This window comes from Lepidochelys kempii, chromosome 7, assembly GCF_965140285.1.
Source record: "Lepidochelys kempii isolate rLepKem1 chromosome 7, rLepKem1.hap1, whole genome shotgun sequence".
Lineage (NCBI taxonomy): Eukaryota > Metazoa > Chordata > Testudines > Cheloniidae > Lepidochelys > Lepidochelys kempii.
The window spans coordinates 61207608-61220967 of NC_136386.1; the positions used below are offsets into that span (position 1 = coordinate 61207608).

The following is a 13360-nucleotide window of genomic DNA, read 5'->3' on the forward strand; positions in this document are numbered from 1 at the left end:
CCTAACACATCTATGCTCCATGATAGTTAATCATATAAAGCACAAGTGCATACACATCATACAAAACAATAAACATTCCTTTCTATCTCACCCTTCTCTAGGGAGCCCTGAAGGACCATCAGTGTCCAGAAAGGCAGGCAGGCAGGGTGTCCCCTACCTCATGCAGGCTGTCAGATGGTGAGTGGCCTCTCTCTCAAGGGGTCTACGTGATCATCTCTCTCATTGACTGGAGAAAATGGGCTCCTGAGTAGAAAAGCTTCTGCCCTTTTTAAAACCTTCAGCCTGTGTCAGGCAATGCCCTTGCCAGCTGCCCCACATGAGCACAAACTCCTGCCAGGTGACTTGCCCTCCTGCTAAACCAGTTTTTCTGGGCAGGGACCAGCCTTCTGTCTACAGTGACTACATCTCCAGTGATTGGGTACTTAGTTAAGTACCTTATATTGTTGTTCTCTTGCCACCAGACTCTGGAAACTGAACCTAATGTGGAGACAAACAGACAAGAGAGAAGGCAAAAGGCTGAACATTCAAAATGGAGTTTGCAGCGTGACACAGACACCCACGGCTCACACAATTCATAAACTGTACAGACGTATTCCCAACTCATCACATGCTGCCACATCTGCCCCTGGAGGAATTTCACCTTCTTGCAGGACTTGTCACTTATGGCGAGTGTAAACCTCTGAGAAGGTGCAGCATACACAGTGCACCCGCTCCAGCTCCAGAGCCAGTTGCAATCTAGATAGTAACACAGAACACATCACTGAAAATGGCAAAACTTAGGCCAAATTATGAAAATAAGGTGCTGCAAAACAGAGGGTAATTAAACTGACAAATTCTGCCTGCATTCCTCTCTCTCAGATGACTTCCTGTTATGGGATGTGAATCTTGCTGATTGCTGCCAACATGTACATAAACACAAAACACATTGAAAGGGGAACTTGACGCCAAATCCTCTCCTTCCTCTCTCATTTTTTGTACTAAATCCTTTCTTTCCAACAAGTAGTATGGGCAAAAAGTGTTTCCACTTTTATTGCCAAATAAGGGAATGCAGAAAGCCCAGCATGATCTAAGGTTCAGTGTCCTAACCACAAAACCTTTACTTCTCCAGCAAGATATTACTTCTTCCAGAAAAGTTCTGACTCTTGGTTTGACTCACATCACACTCCATTCTGCATCCTTAGGTTCTTGTAACACATTACTCCTTTGAGAGGAAGGCTGGGTTTGTAGTCACTAGCACTCAGGAAGTATTTATTCTCTTTGTTGATTTTCTGTGACCAGGGGCAGGTCACTTAATTTCTTTATGCCTTATCCCTACCTCCTACAGGTGTTGCAAATTCATTAATGTATGCAGTATCCTCAGATACTAGAGTCATGAGTGTCACAGAGAAGTCTATAAGTAAATAGATGAACTAGGATGTGCTTCTAACCATCATTTCCATGCCAACATATCTCATCTGGGTAACAGCCTACTAGATTAATTGGACGGTACAATGGTTGGGACCAAGTATCAATGTCCAATACCATTCCATCCATCTATGGTAAACCAAGAAACTTTTACTACAGTTTTATTTGGAAATTACTTACATTTGACATGTAGTCTGAAAAGGAGCTTAAAACCAGCTAAAACCCTCTTTCTTCATTCCCTTTTGCATCAACAAAAAGCCACAATTGTTTGCTTAAAGAAAACTATAAGTAGATACAATTGGGCCAGGTTTCATGACAGAATGTCTGTTAGAATGTCCTTTCCACAGCTGGGAACTTTATTGGCAGTGAGATGTCTAACATGGGCATTTGGGCACCTACATGCTGATTGCATTTGGGCCTCTCCAGTTTGGGGTGTTCCCACTTGAGGGCCTATATTTGGAAACAGGATTTTGTGTCATAATAGCTCTCCTTTGCCTACAACCAACTCTGTCAATTGGATGACATGCCACAAAGTATTCAACTATTCAAAATAAGAAATAAGCCGCAGATCCATATAAATCTGCAGCAGAGTCTTCTGAACCAGAGCTGAGACGCTGACCTCCATCTTGAGACAGCAGAGGAACAAAAGTATGCACAGCTTTCCTTTTGCCAGAAAGTGAGGAGAAGAGCGAGCACAAAAACCTTCAAAGTGGGATCCTATCGGCCTACTACCCCCTTTCAGGACAGATATAGAGAGTGTTGTCAGACGTCACCAGTTCTGCAATATCCAATGTTGATAACAATTGGTTGCGTGCGTGTGTATTCTCCCTGTGTGCTGTCCTCGCTCTGCACAGATAGCTGGCACAGCAGATCTCGAGCGAACCGCCCAATGACCACAGACTCTGATAGGTACGAAGGCACCTGGCCAGGTTTACTGCCAAACAAAACACAGTCTCTAGCTCCCTGGATCAGATGTCTATAGTTCTGCTAGTACATATGTGCTCCCTGACAATGGACCGGCTCAGTCAGTGGCAGGATTTACCACTGCCCCCTAGGCCAGACCAAGACAATTCCTCAGGGGAAAATTCTTATACACAAGTAAACAAGTTACATATCACTCCTGACATACTGAGGTGCAACCCTTCTATATAGTAAGGTGCTGCCTCTCACCTTGTACATATTGGTTCGAACAAAACAACTCTATCCATCATATTGCCCTTTTGTCTGTCTTTAGGATGGGTCAGGCTGTTCCCTGTTATCTGTGTGGAATGTGCAAGTATCAGAGTGTTCTGGTACCTTTTAGGTATGTGTATCTTTGCAACATCAGCCCTCTTCTTGCCAGCTTCTGTGAACAGGGCCTGCCTTTTGCTCACAACTTAACTTTGCTTTATATTAGAAATTCTTGACCACTACTTTAATTCAGGCCTTAGGCCTCACACCAGGCCTCTAATGACAGGGTTTATGCAGTGATGAGCTGCCAAAATCTTAACAACAGGTTCCCTCCTCACCCCACGAGGGGGTAGTTGCCCACCCCCACCCCCCGGGACTCCTACCCCATCCACCCCCCCTCCCCTGTCCCCTGACTGCCTCCAGAACCGGGCATGAGGGTCTCGTGGGCCACCGTAGTGGGTGCCCCACCCCACCCCTAAGAGCCAGAGGCACCTGCCGGGGGGCGACGTGGCAAGTCCCGGTGGTGCTTACCTGGGGCAGCTCCCAGGAAGCATCTGGCAGGTCCCTCTGGCTCCTAGGGGCGGGGGAGCATAGCTGGGGGGAGCTGCCACTCCCCCCACTGATCACATCAAAAGCGGTGCCTTAGGCGCTGACTCCCTGGGTGCTCCAGGGCTGGAGCACTGACGGGGAAAATTTGGTGGGCAGCTCCCCGCCCTGCGCCCGGCCCCAGCTCACCTCCACTCGGCCTCCGCCTCCTCCCCTGAACCCACCACCCTGCTCTGCTTCTCCACACCCCACGCCCGGCCCCAGCTCACCTTACCTCCGCTCCGCCTCCTTCCCTGAACCCACTGCCCCGCTCTGCTTCTCCGCCACCCCCCCCCCCCCCGGCTTCCCACAAATCAGCTGTTCGGCGGAAGTCGGGGAGGGCTGAGAAGCAGGCCATGACTTCCCACTAAGGCCGAGGGTGGCAGAGGTGAGCTGGGGCGGGGAGCAATTCCCCTGCGCCCCCACCCCTCCACGGGTTACCTGCTGCGGCGTGGGCGGCCCTCCTCGGGCCCGCCCCAGCTCACCTCCGCTCTGCCTCCCTGGGCCTGAGCAGGAAGCTGCCGCTTGCTTCTCAGCCCACCCTGGCTTCCCATGCGAACAGCTGATTCGCGGGAAGCCGGGGCGCTGCGGAGAAGCAGAGCGGGGCGGCGCGTTCAGGGGAGGAAGCGGAGGTGGAGAGGAGGTGAGCTGGGGCCAGGGGTGGGGCGGGGAGCTGCCGGTGGGTGCTCTGCACCCACCAAATTTTCCCCTTGGGTGCTCCAGGGCTGGAGTATCCGTGGAGTTGGCGCCTACAGCGCCACATTTGGCCAGTTAAATTTGAAGTCCTTTTAAAACCAGTTGTCCCTCGCGGAACAACCAGTTCTAAAAGGGCTTCTAAATTTAACAACGGTACAACGGTACAAACCGGCTCCAGCTCACCACTGGGTTTATGTTTCGATGCCTCATCTTACTACAGAGAGCAAAGCAGGGCTGTGTCACTGAGCACTCCTCTAGGCTACAGAAAAGAGAGCACAGAGGCTCTCCTTGACTCCCAGGCAGACAGGCTGCAGAATGTAAGTGCTGTAGGGGAGTAGCTAGGCTCCTCCAGAAGACTCTGGGTCAGAGGAGAAAAGGACAAGGTTGATATGCTGAAAGTGTGTTAGAAGAAAGGGACTGGAAGCCTGTGGTTGGAGGCTGTTCTGTGGTGCACGGGCTGGAGAGAGAGCTCAGTGCTTTACACTGCCTTCACACCTTTCAGTCTGTATTTGCAGAGACACTCATTTTGCATTCAGTTCAGAGCAACCTCTCAGACACGCTGTGCTCACATAGAAATTTGATTTTATTCTGTTGTATTGTTCTCTTAATCTGAAATAACCATTGAGTGAACTTTTGCATGTGTTCCTTCCGGACTCCATTTAGCAAAACATTTAAATATGTGAATAACTTTTAGCATGTGCATAAAGTTAACCATCTGCATAAAGGTTTTCTTGAACAGGGATGGATTGCAGAAAAAGGGATTATATTTGGAAAAGCATACCAGAACCTCTTGGCCCAGGAGGGGTTACAAAAGACTGATCCAGCACCATTAACTCTTCCAAAGTCAACGCCAGAAATAGGGTGACCAGCTAGCAAGTGTAAAAAATCAGGACAGGGGGTGGGGGTAATAGGAGCATATATAAGAAAAAGCCCCCAAAATCAGGACTGTTCCTATAAAATCGGGACTTCTGGTCACCCTGGCCAGAAACAACATAGGAGCCCTTGACTTATGGAGAACTGTTTCAATTCCAGGGTAAACTACTGCACATCTGCATTACGTCCTTGCAAGGAGTCAGACTGATGCAGACTTCCTCCAGTCAGATTACAAGTCACTCTCAAAATAAGTCCCCATGAACTCTAAAGCTAAAATTGCTCATAGCTGAGGGAACATACGTTTCAATGCTGGTCATTGTCAAAGTTCAGGGAAACTGCACCTATATTTCTCCTCAGAGGTCCAGCAAGGATACCCAGGCTTCTGGCTCCCCAGCCTCACCCCCATATGATCCAAGTAGCCAACGCAATCAAAGATCTGCTGATATTAAGGGTAGTGACCCTGGGAAATGTGCAGGTCATAGCGGATGGCTCTGCTGCAATGGGATTTCCTAACTGTGGTGGGGCCATTGACGGAACCCATATCCCTATCTTGGCACCAGAGCACCAAGCCGGCGAGTACATAAACCGCAAGGGGTATTTTTCAATAGTGCTGCAAGCTCTGGTAGATCACAAGGGACGTTTCACCAACCTCAACGTAGGATGGCTGGGAAAGGTAGATGATGCTCGCATCTTCAGGAACTCTGGTCTGTTTCAAAAGCTGCAGGAAGGGACTTTCTTCCCAGACCAGAAAATAACCGTTGGGGACGTTGAAATGCCTATAGTTATCCTTGGGGACCCAGCCTACCCCTTAATGCCATGGCTCATGAAGCCATACACAGGCAGCCTGGACAGTAGTCAGGAGCTGTTCAACTACAGGCTGAGCAAGTGCAGAATGGTGGTCGAATGTGCATTTGGATGTTTAAAGGCGCGCTGGCGCAGTTTACTGACTCGCTTAGACCTCAGCGAAACCAATATTCCCACTGTTATTACTGCCTGCTGTGTGCTCCACAATATCTGTGAGAGCAAGGGGGAGACGTTTATGGCGGGGTGGGAGGTTGAGGCAAATCGCCTGGCTGCTGGTTACGCACAGCCAGACACCAGGGCGGTTCGAAGAGCACAGGAGGGCGCGGTGCCCATCAGAGAAGCTTTGAAAACCAGTTTCGTGACTGGCCAGGCTATGGTGTGAAAGTTCTGTTTGTTTCTCCTTGATGAAACCCCCGCCCACCTTGGTTCACTCTACTTCCCTGTAAGCTAACCACCCTCCCCTCCTCCCTTGGATCACTGCTTGCAGAGGCAATAAAGTCATTGTTGCTTCACATTCATGCATTCTTTATTAATTCATCACACAAATAGGGGGATAACTACCAGGGTAGCCCAGGAGGGGTGGTGGAAGAGAGAAGCACCAGGAGGGGTGGTGGAAGAGGGAAGGACAAGGCCACACAGCACTTTAAAAGTTTTAAACTTTAAAACTTATTGAATGCCAGCCTTCTGTTGCTTGGGCTATCCTCTGGGGTGGAGTGGCTGGTTGGCCGGAGGCCCCCCAACCGCGTTCTTGGGCGTCTGGGTGTGGAGGCTATGGAACTTGGGGAGGAGGGCGGTTGGTTACACAGGGGCTGTAGCGGCGATCTGTGCTCCTGCTGCCTTTCCTGCAGCTCAACCATACACTGGAGCATATTGGTTTGATCCTCCAGCAGCCGCAGCATTGAATCCTGCCTCCTCTCATCACGCTGCTGCCACCTTTCAGCTTCAGCCCTCTCTTCAGCCCTCCACTTACTCTCTTCAGCCTGCCACCTCTCCTCCCGGTCATTTTGTGCTTTCCTGCACTCTGACATTGTCTGCCTCCACGCATTCGTCTGTGCTCTGTCAGTGTGGGAGGACAGCATGAGCTCAGAGAACATTTCATCGTGAGTGCGTTTTTTTCGCCTTCTAATCTTCGCTAGCCTCTGGGAAGGAGAAGATTCTGTGATCCTTGAAACACATGCAGCTGGTGGAGGGGAAAAAAAAGGGACAGTGGTATTTAAAAGCACACATGTCAAGGTTCCTCCCCCACTCTGAACTCTAGGGTACAGATGTGGGGACCTGCATGAAAAACCTCCTAAGCTTATCTTTACCAGCTTAGGTCAAAACTTCCCCAAGGTACAAAATATTCCACCCGTCGTCCTTGGATTGGCCGCTACCACCACCAAACTAATACTGGTTACTGGGGAAGAGCTGTTTGGACGCGTATTTCCCCCCAAAATACTTCCCAAAACCTTGCACTCCACTTCCTGGACAAGGTTTGGTAAAAAGCCTCACCAATTTGCCTAGGTGACTACAGACCCAGACCCTTGGATCTTAAGAACAATGAACAATCCTCCCAACACTTGCACCCCCCCTTTCCTGGGAAATGTTGGATAAAAAGCCTCACCAATTTGCATAGGTGACCACAGACCCAAACCCTTGGATCTGAGAACAATGAAAAAAGCATTCAGTTTTCTTACAAGAAGACTTTTAATAAAAATAGAAGTAAATAGAAATAAAGAAATCCCCCCTGTAAAATCAGGATGGTAGATAGCTTACAGGGTAATTAGATTCAAAAACATAGAGAACCCCTCTAGGCAAAACCTTAAGTTACAAAAAAGATACACAGACAGAAATAGTTATTCTATTCAGCACAATTCTTTTCTCAGCCATTTAAAGAAATCATAATCTAACACATACCTAGCTAGATTACTTACTAAAAGTTCTAAGACTCCATTCCTGGTCTATCCCCTGCAGAAACCAGCATACAGACAGACACACAGACCCTTTGTTTCTCTCCCTCCTCCCAGCTTTTGAAAGTATCTTGTCTCCTCATTGGTCATTTTGGTCAGGTGCCAGCGAGGTTACCTTTAGCTTCTTAACCCTTTACAGGTGAGAGGAGCTTTCCCCTGGCCAGGAAGGATTTCAAAGGGGTTTACCCTTCCCTTTATATTTATGACAACACATTTTATAGAACAATGGGTACACTCTTTCACGGTAAACCTTGCTGTTAACGTTACATACATAGCACATGTGTTTTCGTTCCAAGGTCGCATTTTGCCTCCCCCTACAGCGTGGCTAGCCCCTCATCCCTCCCCCCTCCCCGGGCTAACGTGGCTAACAGCAGGGAACATTTCTGTTCAGCTACAGGCAAACAGCCCAGCAGGAACGGGCACCTCTGAATGTCCCCTTAAGAAAAGCACCCTATTTCAACCAGGTGACCATGAATGATATCACTCTCCTGAGGATAACACAGAGAGATAAAGAATGGATGTTGTTTGAATGCCAGCAAACATACAACGCAATGCTTTGCTCTACAATGATTCCCGAGTACGTGCTACTGGTCTGGAGTGGTAAAGGGTCCTACCATGGTGGACGGAATAAGGCTGCCCTACCCAGAAACCTTTTGCAAAGGCTTTGGGAGTACATCCAGGAGAACTGCAAATGCCAGGGCAAATTAATCGTTAAACATGCTTGCTTTTAAACCATGTATAGTATTTTAAAAGGTACACTCACCAGAGGTCCCTTCTCCACCTGGCGGGTCCGGGAGGCAGCCTTGGGTGGGTTCGGGGGGTACTGGCTCCAGGTCCAGGGTGAGAAACAGTTCCTGGCTGTCGGGAAAACCGGTTTCTCCACTTGCTTGCTGTGAGCTATCTACAACCTCATCATCATCATCTTCCTCGTCCCCAAAACCTGCTTCCATATTGCCTCCATCTCCATTGAAGGAGTCAAACAACATGGCTGGGGTAGTGGTGGCTGAACCCCCTAAAATGGCATGCAGCTCATCATAGAAGCGGCATGCTTTGGGCTCTAATGCGGAGCGGCCGTTCACCTCTCTGGTTTTCTGGTAGGCTTGCCTCAGCTCCTTAAGTTTCATGCGGCACTGCTTCGGGTCCCTGTTATGGCCTCTGTCCTTCATGCCCTGGGAGATTTTGACAAATGTTTTGGCATTTCAAAAACTGGAACGTAGTTCTGATAGCACGGATTCCTCTCTCCATACAGCGATCAGATTCCGTACCTCCTGTTCAGTCCATGCTGGAGCTCTTTTGCGATTCTGGGACTCCATCATGGTCACCTCCGCTGATGAGCTCTGCATGGTCACCTGCAGCTTGCCAAACAGAAAATTGAAATTCAAAAATTCACGGGCCTTTTCCTGTCTACCTGGCCAGTGCATCTGAGTTGAAAGTGCTGTCGAGAGCGGACACAATGGAGCACTCTGGGATAGCTCCTGGAGGCCAATACCATCTAATTGTGTCCACAGTACCCCAAATTCGACCCAGGAAGGCAGATTTCAGCGCTAATCCCCTCGTTGGGGGTGGAGTAAGGAAATCGATTTTAAGAACCCTTTAAGTCGAAAAAAAGGGCTTTGTCATGTGGACGGGTGCAGGGTTAAATTGATTTAATGCTGCTAAATTCGACCTCAACTCCTAGTGTAGACCAAGGCTAAGAAAACAGGAAGACCATGATTATATTTCGCAGTCTTTGTAAATACTACATCAATGTCAGCAAAACAATGTCACGCTGTCCCCTAAAAATCCAGATGGCTCTTAATTTGGCAAAGAAGAAGATATAAACCACACACAGAAGAGAGATTCTTTAGCTGTGTATTGCTTACATCTTAAATTCTTTCCTTGTTTATATGTTACTTTACATATCATGGTTTTGTGTTTAGTTTAGTTTAAACTTGCAACATACTAAACTAAACATACTCTACTGACTGAGCTAGCCAGGCATGTTGCAAGGTTAAACTTGTTCATCCCAGCCACCAATTCTATTAGAAGTAGTAAAATGAAAAAAACCCACTTACACATAATGAGTGGGATATTCAAAAGAATGTATGTGACTTAAGAACACAAGTCCCATAGACTTTCAACAGGATTTGTGTTACGCCTGTGGCTCTCAACCTATGCAGACTACTGTACCCCTTTCAGAAGTCTTGACTTCTCCCAAGTTTCACCTCACTTAAAAACTACTCACTTATAAAATCAGACACAAAAATACAAAAAAGTGTCACAGTACACTATTACTGATAAATTGCTTATTTTCCCATTTTCCCATATAATTATCAAATAAATCAATTGTAATATAAATATTGTATTTACATTTCAGTGTATAGTATATAGAGCAGTATAAACAAGTTATTGTCTGTATGAAATTTTAGTTTGTACTGACTTCGCTAGTGTTTTTATGAAACCTGTTGTACAACTAGACAAATGTCTAGATGAGTTGATGTACCCCCTGGAAGATTTGTGCGCACCCCAAGAAATATACGTACGCCTAGTTGAGAACCACTGTGGAACATCACATAAATGATTTTGAAAATACCAGCCTAGATGTCCTAGCAATTTTATCATCATCCAGTTAATTTAAAAATATTTTGTTTAAGGAAATGTTCAGCATTCCATCATGGGTTTGTAAATAATTCCAGGGTAGACTCACAGGAAGAAATGAGTGAGCAGAGATCTGAATGCAAGTTACTTTAGGAATTACCTGTTTTGTTTGATGCTGCTATAGACATGAAATATTCCATCATCCTCTTCATGTCCAATGTGTATACAATAAACAGATGATCCAATAAACTGGAGAGCCCTATATGTAGGTCTTCCTACACCCAACTCCTTCGGACCATAGGAACTGCGTGGTTGTATCAGATCCATTGTCCATCTAGTCGGTTATCTTGTCTCTGACAGTGGCCTGCAACAGAGATATTTCAGTGGAAAATACAGGCAGATGTAGGATAATCTGCCCCCAACGGTAGGTCTCTTCCTGATCACTAACAGAGAATGGTTTAAACCCCAAACCATGAGATTTAATATCCCTTTCAAAATTTTTATCAAAATGAATTATAACTCTGGACTTCCTTAGAAAGAACGAGAAGTACTTGTGGCACCTTAGAGACTAACAAATTTATTTGAGCATAAGCTTTCATGGGCTAAAGCCCACTTCATCAGATGCATGCAGTGGAAAATACAGTAGGAAGATTATATATATAGATACAGAGAACATGAAAAAATGGGGTTGCCATACCAACTCTTAACGAGACCGATCGATTAAGGTGGGCTATTATCAGCAGGAGAAAAAAAACTTTTGTAGTGATAATCAGGATGGCCCATTTCAAACAGTTGACAAGGTGTGAATAACAGCAGAGGGAAAATTAGCATGGGGAAATAGTTTTTAGTTAGTGTAATGACTCAGCCACTCCCAGTCTTTATTCAAGCCTAATTTAATGGTGTCCAGTTTGCAGATTAATTCTAGTTCTGCTGTTTCTTGTTGGAGTCTGTTTTTGAAGTTTTTTTGTTGAATAATTATGACTTTTAGGTCTGTAATTGAGTGTCCAGGGAGGTTGAAGTGTTCTCCGACTGGTTTTTGAACATTATAATTCTTGACATCAGATTTGTGTCCATTTATTCTTTTGTGTAGGAGACTGTGTGGTTTGGCCAATGTACATGGCAGAGGGACTTCCTTAGTATCTACATACATGTCCAATTGCTTTTGGAATCTTAAATTCTTGGCCTCAATGACATCCTCGGGCAGTGAGTTCCATAGTTTAATAACACACTATGTGAAAAGTACATTTCTTTTACTGGTTTTGACCCACCCCCCTTTAATTTAATTGAATGCCCCCTTGTTCTTATGTTATATGACAGGGAGAACAGACATTCCTGATCTACTTTTTCTGGCGCATTCATTATTGTATATACTTTTATCACCTTCCTTCTTATTAATCTTCTTTCTGAAGTCAATAATCCCATTTTTCCAGTCGGAGAGGTTTATTTTATCTCCTTAATCATTTTGTCGCTCTTCTCTGTACACTGAGTTCTGAAATATCCTTTTTGAGATGGTGTGACCAGTCCTGCACACATTATTCCAGATGTAGCTACACACTGATTTATATAAAGACAGTAGAATATTCTCTGTATTGTTCACCATCCCATTCCTTAGGAATTCTAATACTTCGCTTTTTTGACCGAGGCTGCACACTGAACAGAGGTTTTCATTGAGCTGTCCACAATGACAGGTAGATCTCTTTCCTGAGTTGATACAGTTAATAATTTTGAACCCTCTAAGATGTAGGAGTCGTTAAAATTTTCCCTCCAATGTGCATTACTTTGCATTTATCAACACTGTATTTCATTTCCCATCAAGTTGCCTATTCACCTAGCTTGTCACGTCTGAAGTTTCTCACAGTCCTCTCTGGTCTTGACTAAGTGAAGTAACTTTGTGTCATCGGCAAAGTTTGCTACCTCACTACTCAGCTCCCTTTCTAGATCATTAACAATTATAATAAATAACATAGGATCTAGCCCAGAATGTTGGAGGACCTAGCTGTTAGCCTTTTGCTATAATGAAAATTTGCCATTTGACTCCTCTCTTCTAGACAGTTTTTGATCCATGACAATACTTCACCTCTCAGCCCACGACCACTTAAACTTCTTTAGTGGCCTGTTCTGCAGGACCTTGTCAAAGCCTTTTAGAAATCTCAATAGTCAACGATTTGCCATTATCCACTAATTTACTGACACATTCAAAGGATTCAAAGAGATTAGGGAGACAATTTTCCGATGCAGAAGCCATGCTGATGAGATTCTCTCAGATCATGATCTTCTAGGTGTTTTGTCGTTCTGTTTTTAATTATAATTTCAATCTATATGTCAGGTACAGACATGAGCCTTACCTGTCTATAATTCCCTGGATCAACCCTACGGCCTTTTTAAAAGAAAGGTACAACATTTACTGCCATCCAATCTTCTGCAACAGTGGCTGTTTTGAATAAGAGACTGCATATTTTTATTAGCAGCTCAGCTTTTAATATTTAAATTTCAGTCACCAAGAGCACCTTGACTTTAATCCTAGAAAAATACAGGTCTAGGGTAGGAATCTCCCCAATCTTCTCCATGGTGAAGTCTAATGGAAAGAAATAATTTAACTCCTCAACATCCTTATCTTCTGAATTGCTCCTTTTAATCCCTAGAGATTCAGTGCACCCATAGATTCTTCATAGGCTTCCTGCTTCTAACATAGTCAAAGTATTTCTTGTTTGTTTTTACACCTTTAGCTAGTTGCTCCTGGAAATCCATTCTGGTCCTTCTAACTTCCCTCTTACTTAATGCCTCCTGTAATTGATATTCCTGTTTATTGGAGTCACTAGGGTCAGATTTCCAAATTTTGAAAGAGATCTGTTTGGTTTGAACAGCTCTTTGAACTTTGCCCTTTAGCCATCATGATTTCCCTCTTGTCTTTCTGATTCCCTTTTTGTTCAGTGGTTCACATATCTTCTGAGTCTTTTTTTTCGGTAACATCCATCCCCCCTCTCAGGATTTTACTTCCTTTCAAAGAAACAAAGTGCAATGAAAATGGGTCAAATTCTGCTCTGTCATACCCAGGCATTAAGTTCAAAGAGTCGGCACAAATGTAACTGAAAGCAGAATTTGACGCCATAGAAAAGGGGCATTAAAAGAGGGAGAAGAGTAAGTGGGAAGTTATCTGAAATAGGATCATGGCATTCAAAAACGAGACAATTGGGCAAATGATAACCCCATGCAAAGGAAGCATACAGAGGGCATACCAGATATTACACTGATACAACAGAACTTAGCCATAAGAACCAAAGAAATTATGGAATGCAATAGGT

The 13360-nt window shown here is 45.3% G+C and overlaps 1 protein-coding gene across 4 annotated transcripts in view; it reads right to left on the minus strand.

The window, feature by feature from the left end:
* Window positions 1-6029: 6029 nt before the first annotated feature.
* Window positions 6030-13360, minus strand: part of LOC140914687 (uncharacterized) — a 147956-nt gene continuing 140625 nt past the window's right edge. For all 4 annotated transcript variants that reach the window (XM_073353146.1, XM_078853785.1, XM_073353143.1 and 1 more), the window contains 3 exons: window positions 10219-10422; window positions 8245-8836; window positions 6030-6712 (listed from right to left, as the gene is read on the minus strand). In XM_073353146.1, the coding sequence (XP_073209247.1) occupies window positions 6192-6712; window positions 8245-8647 (924 nt within the window). In that variant the 5' untranslated portion in view covers window positions 8648-8836; window positions 10219-10422 and the 3' untranslated portion in view covers window positions 6030-6191. The remainder of the gene's footprint in view (window positions 6713-8244; window positions 8837-10218; window positions 10423-13360) is intronic.